At 37.4% G+C, this 20,728-nt stretch overlaps 1 protein-coding gene across 1 annotated transcript; it reads right to left on the bottom strand.

Moving 5' to 3' along the window:
• Window positions 1-4,356: 4,356 nt before the first annotated feature.
• On the bottom strand, window positions 4,357-20,316 carry LOC121728658 (trypsin-1-like). The gene is made up of 6 exons (XM_042116883.1): window positions 20,251-20,316; window positions 11,837-11,863; window positions 9,595-9,817; window positions 8,643-8,886; window positions 4,714-4,863; window positions 4,357-4,518 (listed from the first exon to the last, which is right to left on the bottom strand). Exons 1-6 carry the CDS (start codon window positions 20,303-20,305, stop codon window positions 4,366-4,368), a joined length of 852 nt encoding a protein of 283 aa, XP_041972817.1. The 5' UTR covers window positions 20,306-20,316; the 3' UTR covers window positions 4,357-4,365.
• Window positions 20,317-20,728: the final 412 nt, after the last annotated feature.

Below are 20,728 nucleotides of genomic sequence, written 5' to 3'. Positions count from 1 at the left end.
TTCTGCTGCGTTTTCGAATGCTTGACTTCTGGAATTGTCGATATGACGTCACCATGGCTCCTCATACATACAACTTTCATGTTTTGGAATTTGTTTAATAAAGTTAATTGAAAAACTGTGGTCAACTTGTCCGACAAGAATCACGCTGCGTCTGGAGTGTCCGACACTCCAAAGATGTCGCTATGACGTCACTATGACTCTTTGTACATACAACTTTATTTTTTTCAAAATTTGTTTAATAAAGTTAATTTAAAAATTATGGTCAACTTTTCCGACAAATATATTGAGTTAAATAGTCAGTCCGACAAGAAAATGAAAAGAAAAACACGAACGAGATAATATCTAGTTATAAAAAACATGATGAACGACATGATGAATACTGACAATGAACTTTAATTTCTTAGCTTTAGTCATTGCTGAGAAAAATCGATATCGCTACCTACCTACATCCAAATGCCTACATCCAAATTATCAAGGTGTCGCCTTAAGCTAGAAACAAATTTTCTTTGTAATATTTTGTACTTACTAGGCTACTAGGTACTAGGTAGGTACTTGACTGATCACTTGATTGATCCATACTTTAATAATATTCACTACACGTTAGAAAGGGGAGGTACAGTCTGGATATGTACAGACAGACAGACGGACAGGCTGAAATATCTTTGTTATCGGGTCCCGTTTTTACCCTTTGGGTGAGGAAACAGGGGAAAAATGTCCATCATTGTTATTATACTATGCAGTATGCTGACACGGACAAAGTCGCGGGCAACAGCTAGTAGAAAATAAATTCTTGCAATATCGTATTGTTTTCTAAGGCGTTATATTAATGTATAAAATAAAAATAATGCCTTTGAAAAAAAATAGCAACAAAGTTATTTTTAAAACGTCTGGCAATAGTTTTGGTCATTGAAAAGTGTCTTACACTACATGATACTAGTTCAGAACAATAATCTACAAATTATGTATAAATATTAGCCATTTGAAAATAAGTAACGTGTTTATACGTGGGAGAGCCATACTTCGGCACGAATGGGCCGGCTCGACAGGAGAAATACCACGTTCTCACAGAAAGCCGGCGTGAAACAGCGCTTGCGCTGTGTTTCGCCGAGTGAGTGAGTTTACCGGAGGCCCAATCCCCTACCCTATTCCTTTCCCTACCCTCCCCTATTCCCTTCCCTTCCCTACCCTCCCCTATTACCCTATTCCATCTTAAAGGGCCGGCAACGCACTTGCAACTCTTCTGATGCTGCGAGTGTCCATGGGCGACGGAAGTTGCTTTCCATCAGGTGACCCGTTTGCTCGTTTGCCCCCTTATTTCATTTAAAAAAAAAAAGTATGACTCATTTTTAGTCCACTTTGGTTCCTGGTACCTAGCCAGGTGTCACACTTAGAGCTACACAAATTCGCAGGTGTTCTAAGTACACGAGGCACTACTAATAACCTATGGTTTAGTCCATCAGAGAGTAAGTTATGTCTTATTCTTCTGGGATCCAGGTCTATAAAATTATTTCAAAATTAAATTATGTTTGTCATGTTTTTTTTAATTTTCTGTCGCGACTTGGCAACCACTCGCTTCCTCGGAATGCTGCCCAGTTATAATGTACTAAGTGATAGTTATAATAACTGGGCAAAACTTTGAATCTAAATTCTAATAACTGAAGTACTTAAGAAATTTAAAAAAGAAAATTCGGCGTAATAGAGCGACGACGAGCGAAATGATATTCGACGTAAAGAAGATCTCTGGCAGAACATCTACCCAATAATAATACCATAGAGAATATCTAGTCTCTGATAATACCTACAGTATTATACGGTATACCTGATTATACCTAAGAGCCATAACTCACCGGGACCCCATCGCGACGTAGCCAGTGACGTTACCGTGTCACCTGTACGTCGCCGCAAAGCGCTGTTTTTAAACTTAACTTTAAGAAAAATTACAGCGCTTTGCAGCGACGTAAAGACGCCAGACGTTGCTTGAACGTTGCCATGGTAACGTCGCTGGCTACGTCGCGGTGGCGTCCCCGTGAGTTATAGCTCTTAGGGTTGATTCAGACCGCAACGCGACGCGTAAATGCATTTCTAAATTTATATGGATTTGACAGATTCGCAAGACGTCTCACGTAGAGTTCGACAAGGCTGTTTATGAACGTGGCGAGAAAAGGAACTAACGCTTCTATCATACAAAAACATCATTTTTGACAGTTCTCCTTTACCAGCAGCGCCCATTGACTGACATTGACACATTCAATTAAAACCTTGTCGAACTCTAATTGAAATCTGTCAAATCCATACAAATTTATGACGCGCCGCGCCTCGCCTCGCCTCGTCGCGTTGTGGTCTGAATTGACCCTTACTCAACAGAAATTAATCAATCTAGCCCTGATTGGTGACCGTTTGAAGTTTTCAAATCAAATTCACTATTTCGAATTATGTCGTAATGAAAATTTATTACTTCGCCAATAAGTTTTGGTCCCTTCACAATTTTATTAAGGCTTAGCAACAACAATTTTCTATGATTATACCCCGGGGTAAAATCTTTAATAAATGGAAATTTGATGAAGAAAGTTTGAGTTTTGTAGAGTCACTGTTGCCTGCCAAAACACTGTAGAGTCCAACGATGTCAATACTAAGGTTATAATTCTATGCTAGAGTCACAGCTTTGCAGCGGTAAAAGAGTATTTTAGTATACTACAATTTCCTGGTGTAATAGATACTGAACATGAGTTTAATAGTTCATAATATTATTATGTTTGTATTAAATTTGTATGTTTTGATATAATTATCCTCTACTTGTTTACACCCTTTGTCTGACTGTTTATTTAATAAATTTGTATGTAAATGATTTGCGTCGCATTCCCGCTGCCATTTAAATATAAAATAAGCCATAATAATAATAATATAATTAATATAATGTATTTCCCGCTTCCACGAAATTTCATTAAATGCTTATATCAACGAAAAAGGATGAAACCATATTTTAAAATAGGTACTAGGGATAAAATAGAAAAAAAAACATTTTGATAATAATTTAATATTTTTTAAATACAGTAACAATATTTATTATAACAAAAGCAATACTTATAAGTGCCTGTTTCACTACTTATTACCGGATAGGCTATCATAATAGCTATATAGTTGTGGATAGCCTATCCAGCACTTATGAGTAAGTGGTGAAACAGGCTATTAGCTTTAGACTTCTACACTTCTCATTGCAACAACGCGGAGTGTGATTTCAGTCTGTCACCTTTTAACAACTCAATGGACCCTTAAATCTTAGTCAATAAATAATCAACTTGCCAAACCAAAACTTTAATCACTACGACCAAAATTGATTCATAGGCAGTCGGATTATGTCAATTCAATGTAAGTCCTCATCTGCCGGCTGGGTTAAAACCCGACCAAAATAAGTAGATCCGCAATCTGCCTACGAATCAACTTCTCTGATAGTACATTTAAAGTTTTACACTACAATCGATCCGAACCCGTGAAAATACGGTCCGGAATAAACGTGGGAGAGCCATGCTTCGGCACGAATGGGCCGGCTCGACCGGAGAAATACCACGTTCTCACAGAAAACCGGCGTGAAACAGCGCTTGCGCTGTGCTTCGCCGAGTGAGTGAGTTTACCGGAGGCCCAATTCCATTCCCTATTACCCTATTCCCTCTTAAAAGGCCGGCAAAGCACATGCAGCTCTTCTGATGCTGCGAGTGTTCATGGGCGACGGATGTTTCTTTCCATCAGGTGACCCGTTTGCTCGTTTGCCCCCTTCTTTCATAAAAAAAAAGTTGAACTATTTCTACAAATCCGGCTTCAGACATAATATTTTAACTTCTATCCGTCATCTGTAAATCTCAGTTCGCATCGGTCGTAGGGTACACGAATCTCATACTTGAATGTCCCTTCGATTTCCACCTCATACGATCGCGTTCACGACATTCGAAGCATAAGAAATTTTTCAATCCATCGAGTTAAAATACATTGGAATATATTAAACATTTCAATGGTTTTTTTAAACCATAAGGTTTCACCGCATAGTACACGAAATGTGGCGCGTACAGTGCGGACGAATGTGCGAGGTTTCACATCATTTTATACAACTTAAAAAAAAGCGGCGCGTTCGGCGCGTTCGTGCTGATAAATGTGTGATTACCTTTTAACGAATTTTAAATAACACTTCTACCTAATGTACTATTAGAAGAGTTTATTCTTAGACAGATGGAGGACTTTCGTAATTTGGTCGTGTTTTGTCAAACCAAGCTGACAGTTCATGGACTAATATTAAATTGACATAAGTCGATCATATGACGAAGGTCCGTCAAATGCCTAGGAATCAATTTCCTCGACGGCTTTGCTGCCCTTCCTTTACAACCCAGTCTGCTCACTGATGAAGTCTCTCAGAAGTGGTGAGGCGACGTCAGCAAAGACGCTCGGAGACAGCGCCTGCCCGCAGCCCCGCCCGAACGAGACCACTCCAACCACCATACCATCCTGTATGGCCGCTCCGCCAGAATCACCCTGTATAGAAATGTAGCATTTCACAAAAATGTTCTGGGTTTTTAGAAAAATAGTTCTACTTAAATAATCCTCCCTTCCCTCCCTTTATGCCAAAAAAAAGCTTATGCCTTATATTATGGTTCTCTATATAATATAATTATGTGCGGCTTAGTAACTTGTTTAGGCCCTGATGAGGAAGAGTTATTAACTAAATACCTGGCAAGTCCCCTGTCCGCCCAGGAAGAAGTTGCCAGCGCAGAGCATGTTGCGCGTCAGCACTGTGGGGTAGACGAAGAAGCACTGGAAGTACGGTACCACCGGGAGCTTCACCGCCATCAGCCGCTCCGGAATCGATGAGGCTCCTTGCTGAAAATCGCAGCTCAAGGTAGGAAATTGGAGCTTTAACAGAGAAATTGTGAACTCGATTCTACTATTTTATGTTGCAATGCAGCTTCTGAATATCCAAACCGGAGTGTTAATGCATGTACTAACTGAGAAGGTGGTTCATAGGCAGATGGGGGACCTACGTAGTTTGGTCGCGCTATGTCAAACCCAGCTGACAGATCGCGACTACATAGAACTGACACAATCCTACCAAATGACGATAACTACCTACGAATTAATTTCTTCGGTGGTAAGTATTGAAAACGCATTCCCTAGTTTTGACAGTAAAAAAAAAAAAATTGTTTTATTTCTGAATAAATTTGAATCAAATATTTTCAGAATGTTGAACTACATGTTGCCTACCACCGGTTCGGGAACTAACCTGGCGAGAAGAACCGGCGTAAGAAACTCGCACGGGGCCACTTTTTAGTAAAAAAGTGGAAAATTTGTCTTTTAAAAAAATAAAATTTACAATGTAAATAACATATATCTATACAATATGAATACACAATTGTAAGTCACATATAATAAATGTAGAAGCAGCCTTGCAAGCAGCCATCCTACTCCCAAGATGTGCTATCGTTTAGGAAATCTTTGACCGTATAGTAGGCTTTGGCACACAAACGTTCTTTAATTACTTTTTTAAATTTATTAATTGATAGATTTTGAACGTTTTCCGGGATTTTATTGTAAAGGCGTATACATTGACCTTTAAAAGATTTACTTATTTTGCTAAGTCTGATCACTGGTATTTCCAGCTTGTGCCTATTTCTAGTGTTTCTACCGTGACTATCACTTTTAGTTTTAAATTTAGTTAAATTCTTTCTAACATACAATACATTATCCAAAATGTATTGAGAAGCAACAGTCAGAATACCAATTTCTTTAAACTTTTCTCTCAGAGATTCAAAAGCTGACATTTTATAAATTGAGCGTATAGCTCGCTTCTGCAGCACAAAAATTGTATTGATGTCGGCAGCGTTTCCCCATAAAAGGATACCATAAGACATTCTGCTGTGAAAATAACTAAAATAAACTAGTCTTGCCGTGTCTTCATCAGAAATTTCCCTAATTTTTCTGACTGCATATGCTGCAGAACTGAGCTTACCTGCAAGATTAGCAATATGAGGACCCCACTGTAATTTACTATCTAATGTAATGCCTAAGAATATAGTGGAGTCCACCAAATTCATTTTCTCATCATTTAATAGTAAATTGGTTTGAACTTGCCTAACATTGGGCAAAGTAAATTTTAAACATTTGGTTTTCTTAGAGTTTAAAAGTAAGTTATTAACATTAAACCAATGTACTATTTTTGAGAGAGCACTATTAAACTTAGATATCAAATCTTATGAGATTTTTCGTAAGAGATTCTTATGAGATCTTATGAGATTATTTTTTCTTTCGGTATCAAAACGTGAGAATACATTTTGATTATGCACTATCTATATTTTGTTTAAATTATAAGAAACATCTGTTTGAAGTATCTAGAATATGAGTATGAAGTTTATACTTCAATGAGGGGGTCTCTGATGAGGGTAATATTTAGCTGGATCGGATTGGAACGAACAAGAAACGATTATTATTGCATTAATGTTGTATTGAATAGTAGAATCAGGGTATAATAGAGGAACTTTAAAGTTTCCTGTTGTACCCTATGTTACATAATATATTTAAGAATCAGTTAAGTCAGAATTGATAATATACTGATAACATCTGAAAAGTCAGTAGGAAAGCAATCAATAATTTAAATGTGCACTCAAAATATTACCATAGGTATAATAAGCAATTACAGCCTGAAAGATATTTAAGAGTCCGTATACGAAATTTTGCCGATTTCGCTGATTTAACAGACGTGATTTAACAGTTAAAATACAGTATTTCTATAAGTTTTAATGCACGACATGTAAGATCATTTCAATTATAATCTAATGTTGGAGCTAGATTTTTTTTAAAGTATTTTTAAATAATCCTACTCAAACACGCGACAGTTTTGTGATTTTTGCTGTAAAAGGTTTAGAATATCACCTGTTTATGGATTGTATTGACGTCTTAACGGTATGAAAAAAATACAATGTACTGTTGAGAAAGTCGTCTATACAATGTTGGAAATACTTTTTACCACTTTAATATAAAATAGTTGAGTAAAAAAATATGTAACTCGGCAAAATTTTAGAGAAAATGGGAAAAGAATTGCTGTTAATTTCGGCAACTTGGAGCTGTAATTCATAAAAAGAAAACGACAGAAATAATCTATAAATAAAATTCTATCCAATTCGAGAAAAAAAAATACAAATTGTACCAAAAAACACGATTCAAAACAACGCTATATTGTTATTATAACGCTATATAATGTGAAATTTATAGTATTGGATCCGACCGTAAAATCCTGCAGGAATTGTTTTTTTCGATCAAATTTATTTTAAAATAATCTTTAGAACGTTGAGAATGGATTAATGTTGGGTTGCCTTGTCAAAAGTAGCCGCAAGTACCTCTAATTAAGTTTGATGTTCATGAGATAAATGCATAATTTGTTTGATTTTTTTTCAGTAAATTTTACATCATTTGAAAGAAAATGACGAGACAAAATAAGGTATAAATGGTTGCCAGCTCTAAATCGGCCGCAACCTAGGGTTGCCAGCCCGTAAAGAGACATAGTTCATCATCAAAATTGAAGCATCGATTTTTTTGATAGTTTTGATACAAAATTAAAGTTTTATGCATTTTGTGCATGAATATCCATGGTTGCCAGTTGCACGATAGCCGCAAATTGGGGTTGCCATCACTTTTGCTTAAGACAAATGTTCAGGCCTACAATTATTATGCCTGGGAGAATTTGAGGACGTCGAGAACCTGCGAGATTGCAATTTTTATTCAACAGGCGTTTTTATTTTTATGCGTAGTGTCCTGTCATTCCTCAATGTCATTCCTTCTTAGTTCTTATTTTTCCATTGAATACACGCAAATTTGTATTACGGGCTTTCATTTTACACAATTAGAGGTACTTGCGGCTACTTTTAACAAGGCAACCCAACATTAATCCATTCTATGCGTTCTAAAGATTAATTTAAAATATATTTGATCGAAAAAAACGATTTATGCAGGATTTTACGGTCGGATCTTAGGATATTAGGTTGTTTTGAACCGCCAACATTGTCATTTTTGAAGTTTTGGATACAGTCAGAGGGCTTGCGTCGCGGGCATACCTCACGTTCGCTATTGACTGCGCTATAACGCATGCCCTTGACGAACAGAAAAAGGCACAGTGTGGACAAAGCTAATCGCTGATTGATCAAAGCTTAAAAAAAATATGGGAACACTTTGGGAATACTACTTTTAGATCCGCAGACCGCAAGGCGATTGCATATCTTGCTAAAAGCATACCGGCAAAATCTGTAACAAATTGGGACAGTCGGCAGACATTTTACAATATCTAATGGAAAACGCTGGTTGGCATGTCCCTTGTCGAGTTTTTAACGCAATTACCAACCGATTGCGTAACAACTACGGTTGCTGTCTGCAAAATATATTCTGCTAATTCCGATAATACTATCGGAGAAGTTGATTCGTAGGCAGATGGCGGACCTAAGTAATTTGGTCGCGTGACGTCAAACCCATCAAACCGATCACAGCTAACATTGCATTGACATTTAAAGCCGACCAATAGACGTTGGTCCGTCAACTGCGTAGGAATCACTTTCCTCAATGGTACCTTCGCAGATGATTTGGGCCTGGATTGAAGCCATATTAAAATGGTATACCTGCAGTCGTCCCCAGCCGCTAACCATGATCTCTCCCCTCGTCTGCCTCTCCCTCGGCGCTAGAGGTATCGGCTGTATGGTGTCGCTGAACTCTATGGGGTCCACCGTCTTCATGACGGCCACGTCCTTGTCGAAGGGCGGGTTGTCGTAGTCGGGGAAGGGCGTGACTTCCGCGATGGGGATGATGGTGCCGTTCCGCCTGAAGGAGCTCCCGGCTCGAAGGACCACGGTCGACGGGTCCACACTGGAAGTTGATGTCAGTACAATGTACCTGTAGTGTATGTGTGACCTCCCCCCTATATAAGTTAGGCTAAGTAGCTAGTAAGTGCATTCAATAAAGGTTAACCGTGAAGATAACATCTTTTAATAGTCTCCCCGAAGCCTGCACATTGATACCATCGAAGAAATTGATTCATAGGCAGTTGACAGACCAACGTCAATGCTAGTTGTGATCTGTCGGCTGGGTTTGACATAACGCGACGAGATTACTTAGGTCCGCCATCTGCCTATAAATCAACCTCTCTGATAGAACATGTAGTAAGTTGCTTCACGCTGTCTGCCCACACCTAACAGAGAAGATCTTTAGGTCTGAATGTGTCTCATTTATAGAGTTTACGTTCAAGCAACTTTTGACTTCTATGGCTCCACGAGAAATGCTACAAAATCATAAACTTGCGCAATATGCAAGGTATATGCAAATTTTTTAAAAGTTACTCCTCAAGCTCTGCAGCTACTTTTGCAATAAATTCTATATAAGGGACACAATATACTGTGTTGTCGACCATTTATTTTAGTTGCACACCCTAAAGTTATGCATAATATTATGCTTAATTCTTTATTAATAGAGTGATTTAAAAGGACGCACTAAGAGGGATATAATAATTACTTACATCCATACATTCCTACCAAACTCTTCATTAAATTAAACTTTTTCTTTAAGCGCAATACTCACTCTTGAGCACAATGCGCGGCAGTCAGAATATAGTTCTCGCTGATAATACTGCCCCCACAGAAGTACGAGTTGTTCACAATGAAGGAGACCTGGTAGGGGTAGTCGATGATGTCCGCCTCCTCTCCCCCCACTATCCTGTTGTCCACGTGAGCTGGAGGCGGCAGAGTCTCCCCTTCTTCCAACACTGGGACTTTCTCCGATAGGATGATCCTATGGTTGAAGACTGGAAATGAGAAAAAACTTTTGAAATTGTTTTATTTATTTACTAGCTGTTGCCCGCAACTTCGTCCGCGTGAATGTATGTTATTAAAATCGAGATTTAGAAACTTGAACACCCATACGACTATTTTATTTGGATATCGTATGCGACATCAGATTTACACTGTAGATTGTCTAGCATTGTAGTTCTTTCGTCTTGGCAGAAAAAAACTCTCCCAGAGAACATGCCTTCGGTCGTACATATTCTACCATTTCTACCTATGTGTTCGAAAGAATATGCTAGTAACTTAGATCCTTAAAGTTTGACTTTAAAATGTCCATGGCCGGTAACGAATTGAGATACGCAGTGGTCAATATCCATCCAGGGTTTGGATAATCGTTTACGAATATTAGGAAAAGTTTTAAAAATCGACCTTTGCTAGAATTGGTAATCACTTTGGTTGTCGTTGTAAATTTCGAGGAGTTTCTTCAATTCCATTACTTATCAAGTCATCGTTTTCAGAGTTCCGTACCCAAAGGGTAATAAAGGGACCCTATTACTAAGACTTCGTTGTCTGTCCGTCTGTCTGTCTCCAGGCTGTATCTCAAGAACCGTTATAGCTAGAGTTCTGAATTTTTTACAGATTATGCATACTTGTTGCCGCTATAACAACAAACACTGAAAACAAAATAAAATCAATATTTAAGGGGGGCTTCGATACAACAAACATGATTTTTTTGGCTTTTTTTGCTCGATATCAATAATGACAACAGGCAGGCAGTTGAATTTTTCACAGAATCCTTAATTATATATGTATTTTAATTAATAATAATAAATTTAGAATATAATTAAAATTTAAGGGGGGCTCCCATACAAAAACACAACTTTTGGCCTATTTTTTCTCTACAACGGTACCCTTCGTGCGCAAGTCCGACTCGCACTTGGCCGATTTTATTGTAAACATGGTATCGAATTCGGGCAATCTATACAACAAAAAAAGAATTTTGAAAATCTGACCACAAACAGCAAAGTAAACATTTACTCCTCCTTTTTTGAAAGTCGGTTAAAAAAAGGATCTAAGATGTGGACCAGGGATGTAAGGTATGATCATGCCAAATTTCATTGAAATCGGTCCAGCGGATTCAGAGATTAGCCTGTACAAACAGACAGACAGAGAAACAAAAATTTCAAAAACAGCTAAAATGTGTTCTACTACTCTTCTAACATCGTTTTTTCAAGTTTATTTTCAATGTACAAAAATTTTACCTCTATGATTTTATTATAAGTATAGATTTATTTAAATCAGGCTACGTAGGCCCATACCTTAATGACTAACATACATAAAAATTATATAAACTTAACAACTACACTTTATCACGAATTAACGGCGACGTGACGCGCGCTTCATTCCGGAGTCTCCCCCGGAACATTCGGTAAAGTTTTAGGGGCTGTACATGTTACGTCACACAAAATTTATTTATAGTCCGAATTTTTCTGATCAGAAATTCGGTTATGTGCGGCCGGGTCAATTCAATGAGGATGTTGACATAAACTCCATACATTTTCTGTCAAACTCTTAATTTATTATACTACTAGACGCCCGCAACTCCGTTGCGCCAAAACTCGTTTATCGCGCGGGGATCGTATATTTTTCCGGGACTCAAAGTATCTCTATGCCAAATTTCAGCAAAATTGGTTTAGCGGTTTGAGCGTGAAGACGTAACTGACAGACAGACACACTTTCGCATTTGTAATATTAGTAAGTAAGTATGGATTAAGGTGCCGGTTGGTAGCGGGCGACATGAAGCAACCGCAGACGACGCGTCGTGACGACACTAGACGTAGACTACACTACTGGTTTGTATGTATTTCTATGGAATACCCTCCGCACTCCGCAGCTAGCGACACATTCATAGAAATACATAGAAACCAGTAGTGTCGCGACGACACGTCGTCTGCTGCAACTTCATGTAGCCGGCTTCCAACTTGTACCTTAGCTTTGTTGGCAGTTAGATAATATTTAAAAATTAAAAAAATACTTACATGGAAATAAATATACCGAAGTGGCATCTGGAAAGAAATTATATAGTTATTTTAACGTTATATTTTTAACACATAGAGTAACAATGTTAAATTTAGATAATAATATTAAAATGAAGCAACATACACGAAAGAAAAATAAAATGTCTGGAATTCAAAATACGGAAGCCTTCAAAATTAGGACTCATTTTGTTTTTTTTTTTTCATTAAAATCAGCAAATTATTTAATATTCGAATCTGTAGAACCTTGGCTTGACCCAATAAGGCACTAGTTACTGTAGGTCAATGGAAACTAGTTGGAGACAAGTTAGAAACCAGATAACTGCATACTAATGCGAGATGTCATTAACTCGAGGAAAGTTATTCAATATGACGTCACTATACTTAATGGTGCTCCCTCACCGGGAGCATTCGCTTGTAATGTAACGTTACAAAGTCGAGCATTACATCAGTGAGGGAGGAGAACCGAGCATTACAATTCGCACTTTGTAATGATGCCATGGCCCATGTGTAATATCTTGGTACAACTTGTAACATCAATGCTACGTGTGAGGGAAGTAAGCTTGCTATGTAATGCTCAAAGTCGAATCTATAATGTCACATTACACGCGAATGCTCCCGGTGAGGGAGCGCTTTCTGATATTTTTTTTAATATAAAGATAACATGGTGAGAGCGAAGCAACGTAGAACTGCAACGGAAACGCAAGATGCGGTGCGTTGTTGCGACGATGCGTTGAACAAATTATGTTATTGGTAAAAATTTAATGTCATAGCACCAATGGCTACGTAGTACATAGACAGTAGACACAGTACTTAGCGCTTTTCGGTTATCGTCAAATATGATGTCCATTATGGACTTTTACTAGGAATTTGACAGTTCATTTGACATTTTGTTATGGTTAAAGTTATAGTTAAAGTAAATTGGTGCAACCCACCCTAAGCTTTATTTCGTGTCAGTATACATATATCGACGGGTGCAAAGTAAAAAAAGTCATCTGCAATTTTGAGTTTTTCGTTTTTTTTGTAGAAACTAGCTTAAAATATCATGTTCTACAACATACCAAAAACAAAAATTCAAATATCACCTTATTTTTGGTACTTTTGTCACGTAAAAGAAGACATCTACTCTTGTTTTGTGAAATTGCACGATGTAGATGCGGATAACTACCGCTGGTCGTCTATACGCGGGACGCGCGGGGGTCATGTTATGCGGCATAAGCGGCTATCTGCCATATAGCTTTTTCTACGTTGCGATTGTGATTTAGATGTCTCAATTTACTTTTGCAAATTAGTATTGTTTATTATGTTTATGAGTACCTATTTATGTTAATTCTTATTGTTAGCTATATTAATTGACTTCTAATTTGTTACTGTTATTTTTTACTGTTTTTTCATGTTCAGAAAGTCCAAAACGACTTTTTAAAGAAGTTGAAAGTTTCCAGAACATAAGTGATAGATTTATCGAGCAAAATACTGTGTTGCCCGATGAAATTATTGAACATCTTATAGAAAACCTTGATGTGTCACCGATGAAGACAAATTAATATAAGTTAACTTTGTAAGATAAGTCCCCATGATCTGAATACTCTAGGCCAGTCACACCAGTTCACTCTCAGTCTGAAATATAAAATGATTTTGAAAATTTGTCGATCTCAGCAGATTAACAAATACGCCAACACCCTCAGAATACGGTTCATCACTTCAAGTCCGCCGCGTCCATTATCAGTATTAGATCAAAATATTATATATTCTTTTTTATTAAACAGATACTTTGATCTCATATAATCTATGACCTGCTTGAGTTTATTAACTCAAACAGGCCATCGAGTATATTGTCCCTCTCAAACTTTAAATCTTCTATAGACAACACCATTGATGCTTCTTCGGCAGTGGAGGCATCAAGTGAATGTTCTACGCCTTCCTCGTTAAACGGTAGAAAAAGACGTCAGTTAAATATTGATCTAAAGAAAAGGCGATTGAGAAATAAAGACACGTGTATTGATACGAGACGTAAATTACGACAAAATTTAGGTAAACAATTACATCAGTCCAGAAATGGTAAATTGCAACCTGCGTAACATCATATCATTTGCAAGTTCTCGCGAAGTTTTTCTATTAACTTATCTTTGACCGGTTTTGGGATCTCTGTGATCACGAGAAGCAATTGAGAAATCGTTGAAATAAAATTTCATTTTGTGTTCTGAAGAATCGTATGCACCCCTCCGATGGTGTAAAACGTCCGGCGATGCTTATGATGTTATAATGAACCCATCATGCTTACAAGTGCCAAGTACAAAGACTTAATAAGCCTCTGCCTAAATTATAATAATTTACAACATAGTTCCTGTACTGATAATGATACTGAATAATTTTTAAATTAGTTTAAAATAATTAAAGTATTGACACAGAATTTCATTTTTGTTGTGAGAAAATACGATTTTTACGAAAGTAAATGAATGATTCCTAAGTATATCCATACTAATATTATAAATGGGAAAGTATGTTTATTTATTTACTTGTTTGTTTGTCCTTCCTTCACGCTCTAACGAAGAAACAAATCGTATTGTTTTTTGGCATAAACTTAATTGAAAGGATGAAAAGTAACATAGGCTACTTTTGGTCTTGGAAAAACATCATGTTTCTAAGGGAGCTTACGGGAATATTTGCAATTTACGCGATTTTCAAATTCCACGCGAGCGAAGCCGCGAGCAAAAGCTAGTATTTCATATTTTAACTTCCTTCTAAATCGTGTACCTTGCACCGAATCGGAAACGTAGAAAAAGATATCTACGCAATTATGTTCTGAACTTGGTGTGTTTAAGATGTAAAACGTTTAACTACATATTTTAATAATATAACTTACTTTTAATAATAATATAAAGTGTTACACTTTACGTAGTTACTGATAATCGTACTAGTAATCGGTAAAAATACTTTAATAAATATAATTTTTAATTCCCACGTAGAAACGACCAAGTGGTAGTTAACTCAGTTGTCATATTTTCAAGCGCAATGTAGATGCAGACAACTACAATATCTCGTAAATTAAACATAATTAGAAGAAATTAAATATACATGTGGATTCATTAATAAATAATGAAACAATGATGAAAATTTCAATAAATTTGATCGGAAATTGACAAAATGGGAGCATTTTTTCCTATTATGCGCTCTCCTGAAAAGTTGCTGTTTTGTAGATGACTCTTTTTACTTTGCACCCGTCGATATCTAGCGCACTTCTAGGGTAAAACATTGAACGCACACGAACATTGTGTATTCGTTGTTTTTGCGTCTCGCGTGACTTTTGTTTGTTTGTTGGAAAATAGCATGTACCGACATGGCTTCCAGTTTAATTAAACTTTTTTAGACAGTCACTGTGGTCGCAACCGATAGAGTGATAAATCATTTTGACTCCAATAATCGTACAGGTTAACTTCTTAAATTGTGTTTTTGGACAAAAATTATTAAAATGACTTAAATTATTTTTTATTTATATAATAAGTCTGGATACCAAAATGAATACTCTGATTTCTTTTTGTTTATGGTTTAGAATCTTTATTATATTTTTTTTTGGTTTCTTTTTATACGACGAGCTCATACGAAGCTCCGTGATTACTATACTCCGCGTTGTATCCAGTACCGTATGTTTCATAACGTCGTCACATTGCAGTAGCGCGATGAAACATACGGTACCGAATACTCCGCGGAGCTGCATTGTGGCGGAAACACAACACGTCAAGACGGCCATGACAGAGCAACGCGTAATTTACTACTTCATCCCCCGTCCATCCTACAAAAATAGCGCAGCAGCCGAAATGCATGAATGTAGCGTATACAATATACATACAATATGCAAAGTTAGAGCTGAGAATGGAATCGTTGCAGCGACGCGCCTAAACGCAACGGATTACGGAGTCCGGAATGGTCTCTATCTGGTCGGAATCTACGGCCACCGCACGGCGCCCGCCGGCGGCCGCGATTTCTCAAGCGATACTATGTATTACAATAATGAACATAAAGTTTATAAGCATATGACACTGAAAGTGCTCGCCTCGCCGCTGCTATTCCGGTGTAGCGCGGCCCTTAGGGTGTGCATTGACCATTTGGATAGAAGCCATGTTTGTATTGCAAAGTTAGACTTCTAAACGATCGAACGGTAAGCAGTTTAAATTAGTAATTCCCAAAGTGGTCCAGGACAGACTAGACGAGGGTTTACGTTGGGCCTGATAAAAAATGGGGGTCTACAATAGTAAGCGGGGGTCCATGAAAATTAATTTGGTTTACTGTGAAGAACTAAAATGTTGGCTTGATTTCTTCTATCAGAAAGCAAAGGCAGATGTAGGGCAGATAGTAATTGGTTAAGAATGCTTGGCTTTAGCTTTTTAGCAAGTTTAATAGATTAGTTACTAAGAGGAGCGCTCCCGGGGGTCCACCGGACCCAGCTAAGTTTTCCACTTTCAAAGTGGAAGGAAACAAAGGAGTTTGGGTACCTCTGCTTCTTTTTTATTATGAAATAAGGGGGCAAACGAGCAAACGGGTCACCTGATGGAAAGCAACTTTCGTCGCCCATGGACACTCGCAGCATCAGAAGAGCTGCAGGTGCGTTGCCGGCCTTCTAAGGGGTAATAGGGGAGGGTAGGGAACGGAATAGGGGAGGGTACGGGAGGAAATAGGGGAGGGTAGGGAAAGGAAAAGGGTAGGGAATTGGGCCTCCGGTAAACTCACTTACTCGGCGAAACACAGTGGAAGCGCTATTTCACGCCGGTTTTCTGTGAGGACGTGGTATCTCTCCGGTCGAGCCGGCCCATTCGTGCCGAAGCATGGCTCTCCCACGTCAGAAATTCAAATCATACACCTGGTACGGCAGTCCTTTGAGGAGATTACTGCCCCATTTTATACATATTATAGGCATAACATGATGATGAATAAGACATTCGGGTCGCATAGTAATAGTTTGTACAACCGCGATGACAGTGTAGAAATTCGCGATGGACGATAACTCATAGCGATAGGATCTTTCACACGTTGAATTTAAATCAGGGTCTCGATTCTCATACCTTGAAAGTCGCTTTGATTCCTGCCTCATGGGGATGCTAACTCCCCAGCTAGGTAAAGGTTGAACGGTTTGGACAGAAATGTGATAATTAATGTGTGATTTTGGTTTCGACAATCGACATACACAATATTGTGCCGATTATTATTTGTTATATTTTAATATTATTTTGTTATATTTACATCTACGAATAATAAAAACTAAGGAATCATAACTCCCATACTATTACCGTTTTAAATTTGGTTCCTTTTGATCTGTCATGTAACGTCAGCCTAGTACCGCTCAAGGTCACCTAAGGGAGCATACCCATACTACGTGACCCATTTAGGGGGGGGGGAGGGGGGTCTTCAAAATACTACGCTCGGTCACGAGAGGGGGGAGGGGGTCTAGAGTTTTGTCACGTAGTCAATTTCGCCGAGAGAAAAGTCATACAAAATTTTTTTTTCTCATCATTTAATACTTAACTCTGGCATATATTTTGTTTTTTTATAGCCAACAGCCATTAAAAAAAACAGGCACTGTTGTCACTTATCAGGCATTTTGAAGTTTGGTGAATCTGTCAAGCTTGGTGATCATATTATAATATAAAAATGAGTCGCTGAATGTATTGCTAAGCTCAAAACTCGAGAACGGCTGAACTGATTGGGCTAATTTTAGTCTTAAAATATTCGTAGAAGTCCAGGGAAGGTTTTTAAGTGACACGAAGTTCACCAGGACAGCTAGTTTACTATATATTTTAGTGTTCGATTACAATTTGAACTACAGTCGTAACTAAAATAGAAGGTACCATCGAGGAAATTGATTCCTAAGTAGTTGACAGACCAACGTCATGTAGTCGGATCATGTCAATTCAATGTTAATTGTGATCTGTCGGTTGGGTTTAACTTTAAACGAGACCAAATTACTTAGGTCCGCCATCTGCCTAGAAATTAATTTCTCTGATTGTTCTATTGTAATTTTAGTTTTCACTAAATATTTATTATAAAACAAAGTTTTTCCCCCATGTCCCTTTGTTGTTGATTTTGATGCGCTTTTCTTTAATAGATAGAGTGATTCAAGAGGAAGGTTTATAAGTATAATAACATTCCTTAAATGGTGAAATACTGTTATAGTTGGGGTTTCTAATGTGATGTCGTAATTAATTACATTTTTTTCCGCTTACATTGCAAACACAGGCTGAACCCTACGAGATTTATCAAAATAATGTACCAAGTACTGTACACATTGAAAAGGTCTACAGAAAACTACGCAATGTTATATGTCTACCTCTTATGGATATCCCACAACAACAGTTTTTTGTCGTTTACTTTTAACGACAAAATATTATAATGGATAATTTTCGAAGCGATTTTAACCAATACGGCATTAATACTAATTCAATAAAACCACTTTAAATACATTGTAAATTGAACCGATTGTAATGGAAAGAGGCTACTTTTTAACTGGAAAAAGGGGTCGTAAAGGAGTGTTTATACTTAATTTTTTTAGTTCCAAAAATTCATAATAGATGACGCTGTGCGTCGTCCTACATCGCACAACTTCGATCGATAACGAAAGTTTTCGCGAGTTTATTTGAAGTTATATAAGAAGATTTTTGAAGTTTGAAATAATCATACCGTGGAAGCATTTCTGTAGCCTACATGGAAACGGGAACTACCGCACGCTACAGCTAGTAGATCTATATGGCCCTTTACAGCATATGATTTTAATAAATATATTTTCGATGATATTACAAATTTGAAAATTGCGAGACTTAGCTTTTACGGCGGTACCGACCAATGCGGGCCACCGGCACGGGCAGATAAAGATAGAGTAAAGAATATAAATCAAAACTGCTGAATCGATTTTAATCATTTTTTCAGTGGCTGTATATTTTATTATACCCGGGCCGTGCAAAGCCGAGGCGGGTCGCTAGTTATTATACAATATTATACATATATCTAAGTGATAATACTTTAGAATGTGTATGTGTTCCTAACATAGAGTTCACTGTGAAAGTAGCAGTGCTGAAAGACCATTTTTTTCACTTCTGTATGGAGAAAAAAAATTGCTCATTTTTTGGAGATCGTTATTTTTATTCCCTTATATAATTAAGTAGTAATAATTATTATAAACATGCAAAGAGTCTTTTGTAATAAATAACTCAATAATCACAAAATATATGAGTTAAATTATTTTCATTTGCTATCTAGTATCTACTCTTTCAACTTGCAAAATGATTAAAAATTATTCTTGTCAATACCACGTGAACAATTGAAGGGGCGGGGGGGGGGGGGGGGGGGGTTTGGGCATATACCACGCGTGGTCACCAGGGGGAGGTATGCTCCCTAAATATTGCAAATGTATTGAAATGTGTACCTATGGTACACTTTTTTGACAAGTAGCGTGGAGCATGTTTTTTGACGGAGTTACTTTTCCTTAGTTTTTATTATTCGTGGATTTACATACTCTTTCAAAATCTCCCACCTCACTCAATCGTGAGCCGGTTATGTGAGTGAGTGAGACCGTCTATCGAAGTGACATTCGAGGTATTAGAATTGCGCTCTAGATCTTTACGATAGTCTATTACTTATTCCATGTCTCTATCAGTGCTCTACGCATGATTCATAATATTATTATGCTTTGGGGTCTCCACATACATACAGACATGGGGGGGGGGGGGGGGGAGCAGCTGGATCTTGTTGACGTCCCTACCAAGTATCTTATCTAGTACTTTTATCGATAATCCAGTACTTTCATAGAAAAAATATCTAGTACTTTCATAGAAAACTTATAAAAGATATGAGCGATTCTTTCACAGAAGACGTAATAACTAATAAATCGATTTGCCGAAGACCCTCGAAAATTACTTTTAAAATAGACACTGTTTATATACCTGGTATTTTCTTTTCATATTCTAATGAGATAAACTAAGTCTTGAAATAAAAAGGAATCTCAACAGGTTATGCTGCTAAAAAAACCTCTTATAGGTCATTAATTAGGACTTATGAGCGACCAGACGGACGTTGTCTTGTCATAATATACAGGGTGTAAAAAAACTAAATAAGTGATACTTAATAATTTAGGTCTGTACGGGTCCATTCTTATGTGGGTCCACTATATAGCGATCGTTGTGAAGGAGTGTCTGAAGGAGTAACTTTTTTATTTTTGTAGAGGAAAAGACATGACGCTGGCGCTTGCCCATACATAAATAATAAAAATTGCTCTAATAGCACTGCTTCTTTTACATTGGACTGTATAAAAATAATTATCTAAAACTTTTTAGCCGTACCCGAGATTAGCGCTTAGCAAGACATTATTAATTTTTGTATTACAGAATTACAGATTAGTTCAAATATACAAATACTTCAGGGTTGTCACTCACCGGGAACAAGGAACGCGGGGCTGAGGAAAAAACAAAATACGATCACTCGCCACATTTCACCGAACGAAAGTGAGTTTAGTACCGTCGTGTGTGCCCCGGCTATATAAACACACCTCATTACAATACACATAATAAGCACCCACATCACGTTAGTTTTTATGTACCGAGAAATTGGCCTTAAGTGTCAACAAGTCATTTTTCCCAGAATTATGATAGAAATATTATTATTATTATAGTAGGTACTAGATGACGTCCGCAACCCCGTTGCGCCAAAGTTCGTTTACGCGGAAACCGTACGTTTTTCAGAGATAAAAAACGTCCTCACTTTCGCATTAATAATATGTACTCAGTAGGAAAATGGATTTTCATTTATCTTTAAAGTTACATTGTTTTAATAGCAACATAGATTTATTAAAGTCAAGCTACATTATAGGGACAGACGCTAAAAAAGTCTCCAAGAAATTATTTCAAAAAAATT

The sequence above is a fragment of the Aricia agestis genome, chromosome 7 (assembly GCF_905147365.1).
Source record: "Aricia agestis chromosome 7, ilAriAges1.1, whole genome shotgun sequence".
Taxonomy (NCBI): Eukaryota; Metazoa; Arthropoda; class Insecta; order Lepidoptera; family Lycaenidae; genus Aricia; species Aricia agestis.
The sequence above is the reverse complement of the archived record's forward strand: the minus strand, read 5'-3'. Positions and strand labels throughout refer to the sequence as shown.

What these genes read in the sequence shown, in the direction of transcription:
- LOC121728658 (XM_042116883.1), bottom strand. Translation starts at nt 20,305, where the DNA reads ATGTGGCGAGTGATCGTATTTTGTTTTTTCCTCAGCCCCGCGTTCCTT. An exon ending in CCCCGCGTTCCTTGTTCCCG is followed by an intron (nt 11,864 to 20,250) that starts GTGAGTGACAAC and finishes ATTTCTTTCCAG; the next exon opens with ATGCCACTTCGGTATATTTA. An exon ending in GCGGACAGGGGACTTGCCAG is followed by an intron (nt 4,519 to 4,713) that starts GTATTTAGTTAA and finishes ATTTCTATACAG; the next exon opens with GGTGATTCTGGCGGAGCGGC.